At 44.6% G+C, this 13,685-nt stretch overlaps 1 protein-coding gene across 1 annotated transcript in view; it reads left to right on the top strand.

The window, feature by feature from the left end:
- AFG2A (AAA ATPase AFG2A) overlaps positions 1 to 13,685 on the top strand; it is a 1,627,379-nt gene that overhangs the window by 506,848 nt on the left and 1,106,846 nt on the right. Inside the window, exon 11 of the mRNA XM_086962189.1 lies at positions 9,948 to 10,157. Coding sequence (XP_086818315.1) covers positions 9,948 to 10,157 — 210 coding nt within the window. The remainder of the gene's footprint in view (positions 1 to 9,947; positions 10,158 to 13,685) is intronic.

Here is a 13,685-nt window from a genome sequence, read left to right as displayed (position 1 = left end):
TACTGTGTTTAACATTATTAGCCAGATATGGACTGGGAAATGCGGATGACGGTTGATTATGTAGAATACCAGGTTCCAGAATTTTTTGTCAAGTGGTGGGGGGCCCGACATCTAAATAAATTCAGATGGGGGGCTCAACCTACAAAAGTTTGAAGACCTCTGCTGTATCCGATTAGTTATTATGTTGGCCAAAATGTTAATATCTATATTTATAAGTGACAGGGGGCGATACGACTCACATTTTGTTGGGTCTTTGCCGGGTTTTGGGAGTGTTATCAATAGGGCTTCCCGTAGCGACAACGGAAGGACGCCGTCTTCGTAAGCCTCTTCGAACATCTCTGCTAGATGAGGCAAAAGCAGGTCTCTATATTCCTTTTAAATTTCTCCTAGAAGGTCATCGAGGCCAGGTGGCTTGTTATTTGGAAGTGAATTAATCGCCTCTTTAAATTCATCTTCCGTGATGTGATGAGTGAAGTATACTCGATGCGTGTCAGATAGCCATGCTAAGCCAATATCATTTAAATAGATAAATATTTCTGGCTGGGAAGTCTCAGACTGTGTAGTATATAAGCTTGAATAGTAAGACATGAAACTATCCAGTATAGAGGGAGTGTCATACAGTGGCGTATCGCTGTCATCTTTAATTTGTGTTATATGATCAGTGACATGTGCTGGTTTAATTTTGTATGATAGTGCTCTACCCGGTCGGCCCCCCTCCCCGTAAGTCCTACCTATATATTTGCGTGATAGGTATTTTATTTCAGTGTCGGCAAACTGATTAAACGTGTTCGTTTTTTGCCTGATATACACCAGGAGTGAAGCATCTAATGTGTCGGTGTATTCTGCTTCAAGTCGTTGTATATCTCTTTCCGTCATGTTTAATTGTCGCTGGATGTCCCTATATATCCCTGCATGCTTACTGATGCAATGCCCCTAATAGTAGCCTGAAAGGCCTCCCAAAGTGTACTTGCGCTTTTTACAGATCCAGTGTTAAGCTGCAAGAAATCCTCTATCGCTTGGCGAAGCTCACTGCGAAATACCTGATCTTGAAGTGCGTAGGAGTTAATTCTCCATGTAAATTGTCTTGGTGTATGTGTAGGAAGGGCTAGTTCCATGCGCACAGAGGCATGATCCGATAATGTTTTATGTAAGTGTTCCACAGATGTTACCCACGTGCTAACCTCATGTGTTGTCAACCAATAGTCAAGTCTAGACCAAGAGTTATGTGTCAGAGAAGTGCAAGATCCATCTTTTACCTGGGGATGTCTCAACCTCCATACATCTATCAAGGACCACTCCTCCATACCCTCCCTCAGAGATTTAGCCGAACGTTTACCGTACTTGTCATTGCCTGACGATCTATCAAGGGTCGGGTCCAGGCAATTATTAAAGTCCCCTCTTCATAGAACAGCTGTCGGGCGTAAGTGACGCAGTTTGGCCCAGATATTCTTGTAAAAAAGCGGGTCATCTACATTCGGACTTTACACCGCGATAATTGTAAGAGCTATGCCACCAAAGTTAGCCTGTAAAATAACAAATCTGCCCTGATCATCTTTGATAGTATTAATGAGTGTGAAAGGGGTATTACTTTTAACCAGTATCATCACTCCTCTAGCATATTTAGAGTAGGAGGATGCTATTCGAAATGTCGCCCATCTATGTCCAATCTTGCTCTCCCTGTGTTCTGTTAGGTGCGTTTCTTGTAGACAGGCCACATCTACTTTGTGCCTGTCCAGGTAAGCCAGTACTTTACATATTTTCTGCGGATTTTGCAAACCTCTAACATTCCAGGTCATAAAGGTCATTGTATGGACGTGTCTCAGGGTTGACGCCATATATTACAATAAAAGAAAAAAATTCGCCCCTGACGATCATGCCATCCTGCAAGTACACAAAATAAACTGTCTATATTTTTGTCGCTGCCAGGTGATTTTCCCATTTTATACCCTACCACCAAGCCCCTCCTACTTTGCTGCCCTCTATTGAGCCAAGACATTCCCTTGTAAATGAAACCCCATCTCCTCAACGCACACATCAACCAAAGAAAATTCCCCAAAATGTAAACAGGCGTGGTGCACACTGGTGGGCGGGAGCTGCAGAGACCTAACCCCTCATGAGCTCCCTCGAAAAAAGGGGGGGTGCCACTTATCAACACATCAGTGCGCTAACCAGCGAACAATAAACCATATTACATTAAACAGTTCCAATGCTATAACCAAACTGGCTACATGAAAAGTATCTAGCATATGGGTAAAGCTTTAGTGCAGTATCATATAAGTCCAATCTACTTATCTGGATGACATATGCATGGTGCAGACTCAGTCCAGCAAGGTCGCGCCGGTTTGGCCTCTTTATGCGTCGCCGCCTTGTCATATTATTCTCAGGGCGCGATGAAATACCTGCAGACAGTCCAGGACCCCAGCCAAAGGCCACAGTCGAACAGTAGAGTCCCGAACTTTCCAGTGGGTTTTTAATCATCTGCTACCGATGCACACCATATCATTCCACATCAAACATAGTTTCACGGTCAAGCAATCTGTCCCTCAGCGATCTTCTTCTTGCTGCTTGGGGTTTTCTCAGTTGTAGATACTTCATTGCGTCTTTGGGTTTATTGAATATCTTTGTCGATCCTTCGTCTGTGATTTTGAGTCTGGCCGGATATAGCATTGCATTGGCAATTTGTAGTTCGCAAAGTTTCTGTTTTGCCGGACCAAATTTCTTCCTCGCCTCTTGGACAGTTTATGTGAAGTCTGGATATAATGCTATTTCCATGCCTTCATGTTGCAGAGTGCCCAATTCCCGGGCCTTGCGGAGCGCAGCGTCTCTATCCCTGTAGTTTAGTAATTTGGCAATGATGGGCCTCGGTCTGCTGCCCGGAGGCTTAGGGGCCAGGTATCTGTGTGCTCTTTCGATTATAAAGACGTCGGAGAATGTGTCTCTGCCCAGTAGCGTTATTAAAAGTTGTTCCACATATTTCTCCATGGGGCCAGTGTTTGTTGTTTCTGTTATGCCCATTAAGCGGATGTTACTTCTTCTCGATCTAGCTTCTAAATCTTCAGCCTTGGCTGCTAGTGTCCCCAGCTGCTTCTCCATCTTGGTCTGTTTGGTGGCTGCTTGATTATTTGCGTCTTCTACGTCTGAGATTCTCCGCTCGGCCATGTCAATCCTCTCCGTATGGCGATCTAGTCTCTCCGACATTCAATACACTCTGTGCGTTAGTGAATCGATTTTACCGTCAATATTTGCCAGTGCAGTCTGTATGGAAACAAACATTGACTGGACATCGTCAGTCGAGACGCCAATAGTAGATGTTGCCGCAGCCGGAGGTATCGGACGGTCGTCCATGGGTGGGTCTACCGGTCTTTTGGTTTGATCAAAGGTTATTTTTGGCTGATTCTTGTCAGGTTTGCCCATGTCGATTGTAGAAGCTGTGTCAAACGTGGGTATGTTGTCGGTCCTAAATTTCATTTTCCTGGGCGTTAAGATGTTTATAGCGTCGGTCAGTGTGTCCAGCAGCCTGTAGCCCGTAGATTATTCCCAGCCTATGACCATCAGTGGCCTGAGCACGGCCACAATGGAATCTTAGAGGGTTCACTTAGGACTGTCTACCCCAACGTCACTATCCCCAAAACACAAGAGTGAGGCAGCGATACTCTGAGCTGAGCAACCTTCAATACTCTTCAGGTGTTCCAAACTGTGGCAATGAGCATGGGCTACCCACGTGGGAGGGTCTCGTGCCTTGTCTCCAAAAATTCCCAATCTTGCACGCAGCTGCGACTAGAAATAGTACCTCAAGCATTAGCTATGCCCTACAGAGTGATCAAGTCCTCCTGTGCCGCTCTGGTCTGCGAGTGGGTCAAGGTTAATATTCAGGACCTCGTAGGAGGCCTCACCCGCGTTGTGTCAAGCGTCTACCGATCCAGAGTGCCTGACCCCTCGGGAACAGTTTATTCTCTGCGGCGCGGCTTCCTTAACTGGTTAGCTCTACATCTGGCAAGTAAATCGCACTGTTCAGCACAGAATGTGTCTGATTTATTGGGCACCTCGGAGGAGCTCACTCAAAGAGCCGCCATCTCTCGTCCCGGCAAGCTCCGACCCCCGCCTTGGAGCTTTAAAAGTTTTCTTAACCCAAGTTACGTCCGTTTTAGCCATCGAAGCAGGGCTGAAAAAAAGTGCTGGCCTATCCAAGTTCTCTACTCAAACTTAAGTCAATATATTTTTACCAAGAAATATTCATTCCATGGTCCACACAAGGCAGTTTAGGATGACCTCCCTATTAAATGATGGGGATATCCTTAACAGAGGGAACATCCTACATCTAATTCAAGCAATTAGAAACTTCGCGGATAGAAGTACACACGATCTGGAAAGAATAGCATTTAAAAACATCAAAGAAATTTCCGACAGAGAAATCACAAAGACAACCTGGTCCTCAGAAGAAATAGTGAGGAGGATCCTGTACGAGGAACCCCAACTAAAAGTATAGGGAATAAAAATGCTACTTTATCAAAGGCCTGGCTACCCGGAACCATTGATCCTAAACAAAAGAGAAAAATGCAAATACAGCTATCTCATCAGCGGGCCTGCAGCCACAATCAGTACTTAAAGGCGCTCACAGTACGGACGCACGACCATCAGAAAAGAATGACCAACACTGAGTAATTAGGTCGGAAGACTGGTCCTGGCTAGCGAGGACGATAAACCGGCAAGAGGAGACTACTTGACTCAGGATAAAACATCCCCCTCCAAGCAATCATCACTTACGAATTTGCTCCTGGAATATAAACGGTCTGGGCAACAAAACATCTGGATTATTTTCAAGGCTTCAATCTCATTCTGCTACAAGAAACTTGGTTAGAAGAACCCATCCATTTATTTGGCTTCAAAACCCATCATACTCCAGCAGTGAGAGTCTCCAAATTTGGACATCTAAAGGGTGGTCTAACAATTTACTCATCAATAAAAACAATAACAGTGACTGAAGATGTTACACCTTCACATCTTCCACCGATGCAATTAAAGCACTCAGCGTGAGTATATGGGATGGGAATACTATACAACAAATACTACTCCTTTTTTTTTGATAATCAACTTTATTGAAAAAACACAAAATCACATTGGCAGCAAAATCAGGCACATTATCTTGATGTTAAACGACGACAGAGATGACAAATACTTCTCTTAAACACATTTATACATCCTTGTGACAAAATAAAAGGTGCCAAAATGGTGGAGGCTGAAATTATTAGGCTCCTCTCGGAAGAACCAATTTCAAATCTACTGTTGACAGGTGACTTCAACATGCACCTAATGATCCACAGACGTGGGACAAGCTACTCGAGGAACAACACTCCGCCTGGAATATTCCTTGTCAGGAGCTGAGTACCAAGAAGCAACAATCAGCACTCGCTAGGAACTTCGTCAAAGATCTGGAACACGAGGGGGAGGAGCCGAGCTGGCGACTGAAATGGCCGCCTAGGCTCTCAGCTCCGCCGACCTTCCCGTTCTGTACACTCATCCTGCAACCTATCCTGAACCTGTGACACGTCTTTGTTTCGGAGAAACGATGCTGCCTCCGGTGGTGTGATCCCGAGATCTCTATCAGCTGTGGAACCGGAGAAATGTCCTCGCTCAGTCCCCGGCGCCGAGCAGCCATGGAACCGGGGCTTTGAGTGAGTGGGACGGCCAGCCCCTGATGCAGCCACAGTGGCCATCTGCTGCGGGGAGGAGTCGACCTGCCCGAACGAGTCGACTGACTTCATCGCCTTTGCCGCATCTATCCAGCGCACCTGGTGGGTCGAGGGCTTGCATACCACTGTGGACCCGGGTGCCCATATTTCATCTTTTTCCTGCCTGTATGCCTTTCGGACATTATTTCTTTCTCTCCAGATGTAATTGTGGGCGACATTTTGGGCATCACGTGTGCTATGCTGGGGCACTGAGGGCTCTATTTGGAGGTAACAGTCCTGGCGCTTGTTGAGCCCGCTTCCACGCTAAAGTCTGTAACGCCATGGAGTCTGCCGCCCCTTTGGTCTCGGCTTGACCGTGTTTCTGGGGGCGGCGGGTTGGTGACCGGCTGGACGCTCAGGAGAACGACATCCTCTCTACTGAATTGCAGCCTGCCGGGGAACTACCTGTGAAGGGGAGTGCTGCGGCTCACGACTACGGGGCAATGCCAGAGATCAGGGATGTTTTGGAGGCTCTTGGTGCCCTGCGTGTCGCCCTGGATTGCACCGCCCACGACCTTGGGAGAAGATTGGACGCCATGGCTCACGCTGCGGGATGTGCTGCACGGGATTGTTCTCGGGTGCAGAGCACTGAGCCACACCCTGCACCCGAGCGGAATGTATTACTTGCTCCGGCGGCCATGGTGTTGCTGGAGGACCGAGACCACAAGATAGCTGCTGGGCTGATTGCTGCCGGTAAGGAGGGGTCCGGTGATTATGGACCTGTACCGTGGTTGGAGATTCGGCCTCAGATGCTGCTTCCGACATTACAGCTGTGGCTTGATGGGGTGGCCTCCCCTCATCTCCCGGACTTTGTACTACTGAGCCAGACAACAGGCATTGGGAACTTTCGGTCGTGCATGGAACTTCCCCGTACTGACTTTGAATATTCACTGCTATTTCCAGCCGGCTTTGATGTGCAAACCAACGGATTGTACTGGCTACCCTGGTCTCCCACACCACTTAAAATGGCGGCTGGCCAGCCGACCTTTGTCTGTGCAAATGATCGCACGGGCCAGGGCTGAGGACGTTTCGGTGCTTTCTGGTGTTTGTTTGGCCGAGGACAAAGTGTGTAACGACTAGCGTCATGTGGTAAATTATGTTCCGCAGTATTATAGGTTAATTGACTATAATTCCCGAGATTGATGACCACCGGGGGGGGGCCTATATCTCGCAGGAGGGAGAGACCGGGAGCCTGTTAGACGGCTTTCCTCCATGATTCCTTTTCTCCCATTTCCTTTCCTGCCTATGTGTAGGTTGCACAGTCCGGGGCTCGGGGGGGGGGGGGGGGGGGGGGGGGGGAAGGCGGCTGGGAGCCCGTATAGTGATTTCTTCTCCTCCTCCGTCTTTATTATTTCTCTTCTTGCTATATTTCGGGTTTCCTATTTAGGGCGTTAGGGCGACAGGCACACTGCTGGGGGGGGTAGGCCGTGGCCTTCTGCAGGGGTGCGGGGTGGGTGTTGGGGGAGGGGGTTCTTTTCTTTTTTTTATTTCTTTTGTTTCCTCATTGGTTCTATGGCCCTTTTTTTCTCTTTCCTGTGATGGTGTTACAGTCTCCTGGGGTCTTGCGATGTATCCGGCTCGAGGGATGGGGCGCTGATTTGCTCTGATACGTGATTGTGTTGATGTTTATCCTGATTTTATACTTCATCTCCGTCACTCCTGCTGTGATTGCATTGCTTGTTGACCTTCCGCTCTATGTTTGCTACTGGTAGGACCAGGTATGATCGGCATTGATCCTGTTACTTTGATACTATAAAATGGACCTTCTTTGCTCCTGATCGTCTACAAGCACACCTGAACACATGTTACATCCTGTATCTCTGTTAGGACTCCTGACATCGTGCTGCCTTGTTTATGTGTAATTGACTTGCGACACTTGTGACTTATTTAGTGGCCGGCCAGGTGGTTGTAGGCCTCTGCCTGTATTCGTTTGAAAGACCAATAAAGGTTCGCCAAAAATTAAAACAAAAAAAAGATCTGGAACACCTAAGCATCATAACACTAAATTAGCCTTTCCCAGGAGATCCGCCCCCGGCTCCAACATTCCGCAGCACAATCTCAAGCACGGTAATAGACTACACATTTGTATCGTTATCCTTCTTAGTTAGGATTACAGGCTTCCAGGTAGGGACCAAAGATAAAACTGACCACCTGCCATAGGAAATCTCCACAAGAATAATTGGATCACCACTAGACCAACCTGCTGAGGACCCCGAGTCTATATATACGGACAATTTCAGGAGAATAAAATTCAAAACTAACCAACTAGATGAACTACTGGCTTCAGCGTAGTCATTATGGGAACAAAGGGAGGAGTCCGACAGAAATGAGATAACGCACTGGGAACAATTCATTAAAACATTAGGAGCAAAGCATGTGGCAAGCGCTCTTCCAGCCTCAACGTTAAACAGGATTTCAGACAATCAAGACAAACACTTAATGTACTGTATTAGACAACAATTATGGATAACTGCATCATTGATGTTAGTATAATGCATGGATGTTTTATGAAATGTTAATAATTAGTCTTAAATCATGAACTTTGCTGCTGTAACTTTTGTTCCATTTGTTTTTAATGAGAAATTGTAAAGGTTTTAATTGACCGGACAATAAACTATTGCTTACTTACTTACTCCCTGTTAAACGATGCGCGCAGGTTTGTCCAAACTGTGCACCACAGGGCAAGCGGGGCCAATTTGATAATATTCTCCACGTTCTCAGCCCCAAGTTCTTGATGCACAATGGATGTTGCACAAGCAGTCGCCTAAAACCCTTTTGTTCACCTTACAGGGGCTTGATATTGGAGTATACCCAAATAGCTGCCCCATAGGTGAGGATAGGAAGGCATTTGCTCCTGTATATCTCCAGCAGAGGACCACAGGTTTTTTTTCCAATAAAGGAGGCTAAGTTATAGATATACCCAGCTGCACTCACAAATCAGTGTTGTGCCTTAGTGGTGCAGGATCCCTAATTTCCTGTGGCATTGAAGACAACACCCAGAAATGAAAAATCATTTATAGAAACCACAGGATGGCCTTTCGGATATATGTTACGCAGCTTGTGGTACCTCCTACCGCAGGCCTTGGTAAATGTCTTAGTCTGTTTAGTGGAAAGGCCTAGGGATCCCATAAAGGTTAAAACAAAAATCCTGGAACAGCATACTAATGCCATTAAAAGTTCTAGAGATTAAAACAGCATCATTGGCATACAGTAAGACTGGGACCTTTTTCTTGCCAATGAAGAAACCATCTCAGGTTACCTTTGTAGGTGCTGTGCTTAAACTGTTAATGTACAGGAAGAACAAAATTGGGGCCTGGCGCACCCTTTTCCCGAGCTTTACACAATACAGTAATAAATATACTTCATGTAGGCCCAGATGTATGAATTCAAATCAATGTATCTATTTTGACAAGAACTGGCAGGTATATACAAAACCGCTGGCTAATCAAAGCAACTGTAATATTAAAAATAATAGCTTCCAATTACAACTGTATTTAACAAATAGGAAAATGTACCGATATTTCATCTCTTAAAAATCCTGTGTCTCTGTAACTAGAAACCCAATCAATTTTACACGTACCTATGTGAATATTGTTAATCTCTTCAGCATACCACTAAAATGCAGTGTTTAAAATCGCGTGGAGCATCAAAAGAACATATGGGCGTTTTCGAATTTGCCTACAATGTCACAAGACTCCAACTGAACTCTACTGTATAGACAGAATAGGCACAAACCGGTCCAAAAGTCGATTGTGCTCCTGTTTAGAAGATGCATGACCTGGCAGTTTAAGCTGGACTGTTTCTATAGGAGCAGGATCTAGGCTGTGTTGCATATGGGTGGTTCTAGTCTGAGGTTGCATGGAATGTAAAAATGCAAAAAAGATGAGTAGATTGTGCCCCGAGTAATTACCAATGATTGAAACTAACTAAGCAGTCGACCCATCTTTAATGTCCAGACTAAAGGTGTTAAACCAGCTCAGGCACATGAAGGAGCCGAGCTGTCACAGGTGGGGCAAAGCTGAACACCAGATAGAGTCAGCAGATATTGAAACTGATAGGGGGACAGGTAGGCTTCCTGTGCTTGATGTGTGCTTGTGTTGCTGTGTATGTATCTTCAAAATGAGAGTACGATGGCCTATGTCGCCTCTTTAGTATTGTGGATACAATGGCACACATATCTATACATACACACATTATTTGTTTTTTTCTTTTTTTCAGGTGTCCTGGTCAGACATAGGAGGGATGGAATACGTGAAATTGAAGCTGAAACAGGCTGTGGAGTGGCCATTGAAGCACCCTGAAGCCTTTATCCGCATGGGAATCCAGCCACCAAAAGGAATACTCCTCTATGGCCCTCCAGGGTGCTCCAAAACAATGATAGCAAAGGCACTTGCCAATGAGAGTGGACTGAACTTCTTGGCAGTAAAGGTGAGTTTAGGGAAAAGGAGCTTGAAGTACACCGGCTTGGTTTTAAAAGTGTTTTCAGCATTCTATTTTGAGTTAATTCTTGCCTATATATATTTCCTTTAACAAATGTGAAGATAGTAGGCAAGTGTGCGTCATCTACGAGAGACAAAGGGGGAAAGGAGGTGATATGGGTAATTAAAGGGAGAGAGAGAAACAGAAATAAGGCCGCATGGAATGCCATAGAAACAGGACAGATGCAGTTTCAGGTTTTGCTGTATGAAGTCGTTTTCTTCCTATCTCTAATGTAGGAAAATAGTTCCATGGGACTGGACTGCAGATGTCTTCATGTTGCTTCTAGAATCTTGGTAGGACAAATATAAAATCCTCACCAGCTGGTGTCCCAAGGCACGAATTTAGGTTTGTGGCTCATTTTATGTGGACCACCCTGTGTGTGAGAGAGAAGACTTTGAGTTTGAAGCACAGTGATATTTGGGAGCAAATAAAACTGTTTCAAGACCTGAGTTGAGTGATTTCGGAGATTTACTTGGACATTCACCAATACCACAAATACATAATGACTTTTATATGCATGAATTATGCAAGTTGAGGAATTTGACACAACCACATTTGACGTAGGCATATGAAGGGCAGCCAAAGCAGGATTATCCAACTTGTGCTTGTCCTGCTCCTGCTCATCAGTGGGTTAGATTTTGGACAAAGTATGTTTCACCTGGCTAACCGGGACATCACGATTGGACCCTGGATTATGCACTAGACCCTCAGAAAAGCTTCCAGTCAGGCATTTTGCCCTCTATATCACAACTCGGATGTGGAGGCTTTTGAAGATAAGTTGATTCCCTTCTACCACCCTCAAGAAATCCTACCTATAGGATTTTTCAGACCTTTTGTTTACTGAGCTGGTATACAGGGGTAGACTAGAAAGATGTAGTCTTTGTGTTTTCTGTCACTTTTTCCGAAGTGCAATAGGCATGTCCTCATCAGTGCAGCTTTGTCAGATAATGGTGTTGCCTGATTTGGAGGTGCATATAAGTCTTCCACAGCCATGGCCTACACCATTTTACCCTTGGATACAGGTTTGGTTTATGACTAGGTTTTCCTTATTGCATGTCATCAGTTCCCATTCATCATTTCAACCTTTTGGTCAGTCATTGATGCCAGGTTATCTGCCTCCTGCCATGATTTTGTTTTGATAAACTCATGTTGCTCAAACAGGGCACTCAATAGTTACCTGAGCTCCCCACTCAAAGCTCCACTGCTCCTTGTCTTCCCATTTAAAATACCATTCACAAGGAGGTCTAACATTAAAAGTGTGCACTCATTGTAGGTTCCACACTCCAGATCTTCACAACCTCCTCTACTCTACTCAGCTCCCGAACCAGTTGAGCTCTGAACATGGCTCTGTCATCCTCTTTTGTCTGCTGCAGTCCTGCATTCTTTTCTACATTTGGCATGATTAATGGAAATGTCTCCTTCCCAGGACTGCTTCAGCAGTAGCACTCCAGGTTAGTGCTTCTGTTCATCCTGACATCGCTGCAACTGTTGAGCGCCGCTTTGCTGGTTTCCTTTTGCTATTTTCACCATGTTACTGATCTTTCTCACCAGTCTTTGATGCAGGGCCTTATCAATTTTGGCTTCCGTCAGTCTCTTTTGCTAAGTATTGCTGCCAACCTCAGCTTCTTCCTCAGTTGCCTTGTTAGTGCTCAGAAGAAAGACTCTGCCCTGAAAGTTTACATCATTCGGCTTTACAAAATATAGAGTTCACTCACCAAACATTCAGAGTTCAACAGGAGCCACATGACGAACAATTTAATGATGAAGTCCTGGGTACTCCCGCTAATAGCCAAAGTGAAGTATAGTAGTTTTGAATCATGGATCATTGTTGATGTGGTGAACTGGATACACAAGAGCAGTCTGAAATGCTCATAAAACCAAAATCCTGCTTTTTGGACACACTCTGGAGAATTGGTGTAATACCGGTTGGCCTACTGAATTAGGAGTACCACCACTCACTCAGAAGGGTGCCCCTGATAGGATACGTAAGCAGGGGGCACAGAGGAACACTGGGTAATGCCAACAATGAGAGATCCCACTGCCTGAATAAATGTAGTTAAAGTGCTAATCGTCACTGATATATGTGCACACGTACAGGAAACTGACCCTTCACAATATAAGACACAGATTTATCAAATCAGAGTTATCAAATTTATAAAAAATATCACAGAAAGTGAAAATGTTTGGAGGTAAATACAAGATGACGAAAACAATGAATGACCCAGGCGCAACTTACCCAGGAACAATACAATCGTTCATACAGACCAGTGAATATCCACACATACACATACTTCCTAAAATATGTAGGTTCAACAAATTCTCAACATAGGCATTTAAATAAAACAATAGCCTAGTCCTGAAGAAAGTGAGACCCACACCGGGGTCACCCACCGAAACGCGCGTTGGCCTTGCAGTTCTTGTTTCCATCTGATTCCCCCTGATTTAAATAATAATGTCAACAAGAAACGTATCTTGTTAAATGATTTGTACCAAACTATTGCTTTCTAGTGATGAAATGACACTGAGTTGATACCCTTATTCCCAGTATCCAGCTATTGTGGGTTCCTCAGTGTTATCAACTGTGTTGTTCAAAGGGGGCTATTGTTTTATTTAAATGTCTATGTTGAGAATTTGTTGATCCTATATATCTTAGGATGTATGTGTATGTGTGGGTATGCACTGGTCTGTATAAACAATTGTGTTGTTTTCGTGTTGGTTGGGCCTGGGTCATTCATTGTTTTCGCCATCATGTATTAACCTCCAAACATTTTCACTTTCTGTGATATATTTAATACATTTGATAACTCTGATTTGATAATGTTGTCTCTTATATTGGGGAGGGTCAGTTACCTATACATGTGTATATATATCAGTGACGATTAGCACTTTAACTACATTTATTCAGGCAGTGTGATCTCTCCTTGTTGGCATTACCTACTGAATTAGGAGTGGCAATAACGCCCACTACTGTCGCAGAAATTTTGTGATTAAAATTCGATTGTGAGTTATCCTTCCACTCCCCATATTCTGTCAGTGGCCGGATTATGTTTCTCCCTACTACGTTCACTCATTAATAAACTGGATTTGCGACCCACTGAGACTCGTAGAATCATAGTCCATGCCTTGATTATGGCCAGGCTTGATTATGCTTATGAACTTTATTTGGGCCTACCTTATTAAGTGCTCAACTGTCTTTAGATTGTTCAGAATACTGCTGCCCATATGATCTTAAAAATATCCCGTCTACAGTCAATATCCAGATATCTTAAACAACTTAATTGGCTGCTAAAAGAGAGACCCGCTCATTCATCTACTTGTCAGCTAAGGTATGGAATGATATCCCATCAGTTTTATGACACATGTCTTAGGAGGACCATTTTAGCAGATAACACAAGACCTGGCTTTTCAATGCCAGCTAATTTCTCTTTCTACCTTCTACCTTGCATTAGCACCAGAACACTCTTTGACAACCGTGTG

Source organism: Lissotriton vulgaris, chromosome 3_1 (assembly GCF_964263255.1).
Source record: "Lissotriton vulgaris chromosome 3_1, aLisVul1.2, whole genome shotgun sequence".
NCBI lineage: Eukaryota > Metazoa > Chordata > Amphibia > Caudata > Salamandridae > Lissotriton > Lissotriton vulgaris.
This window is presented reverse-complemented; position numbering and strand designations above follow the sequence as displayed.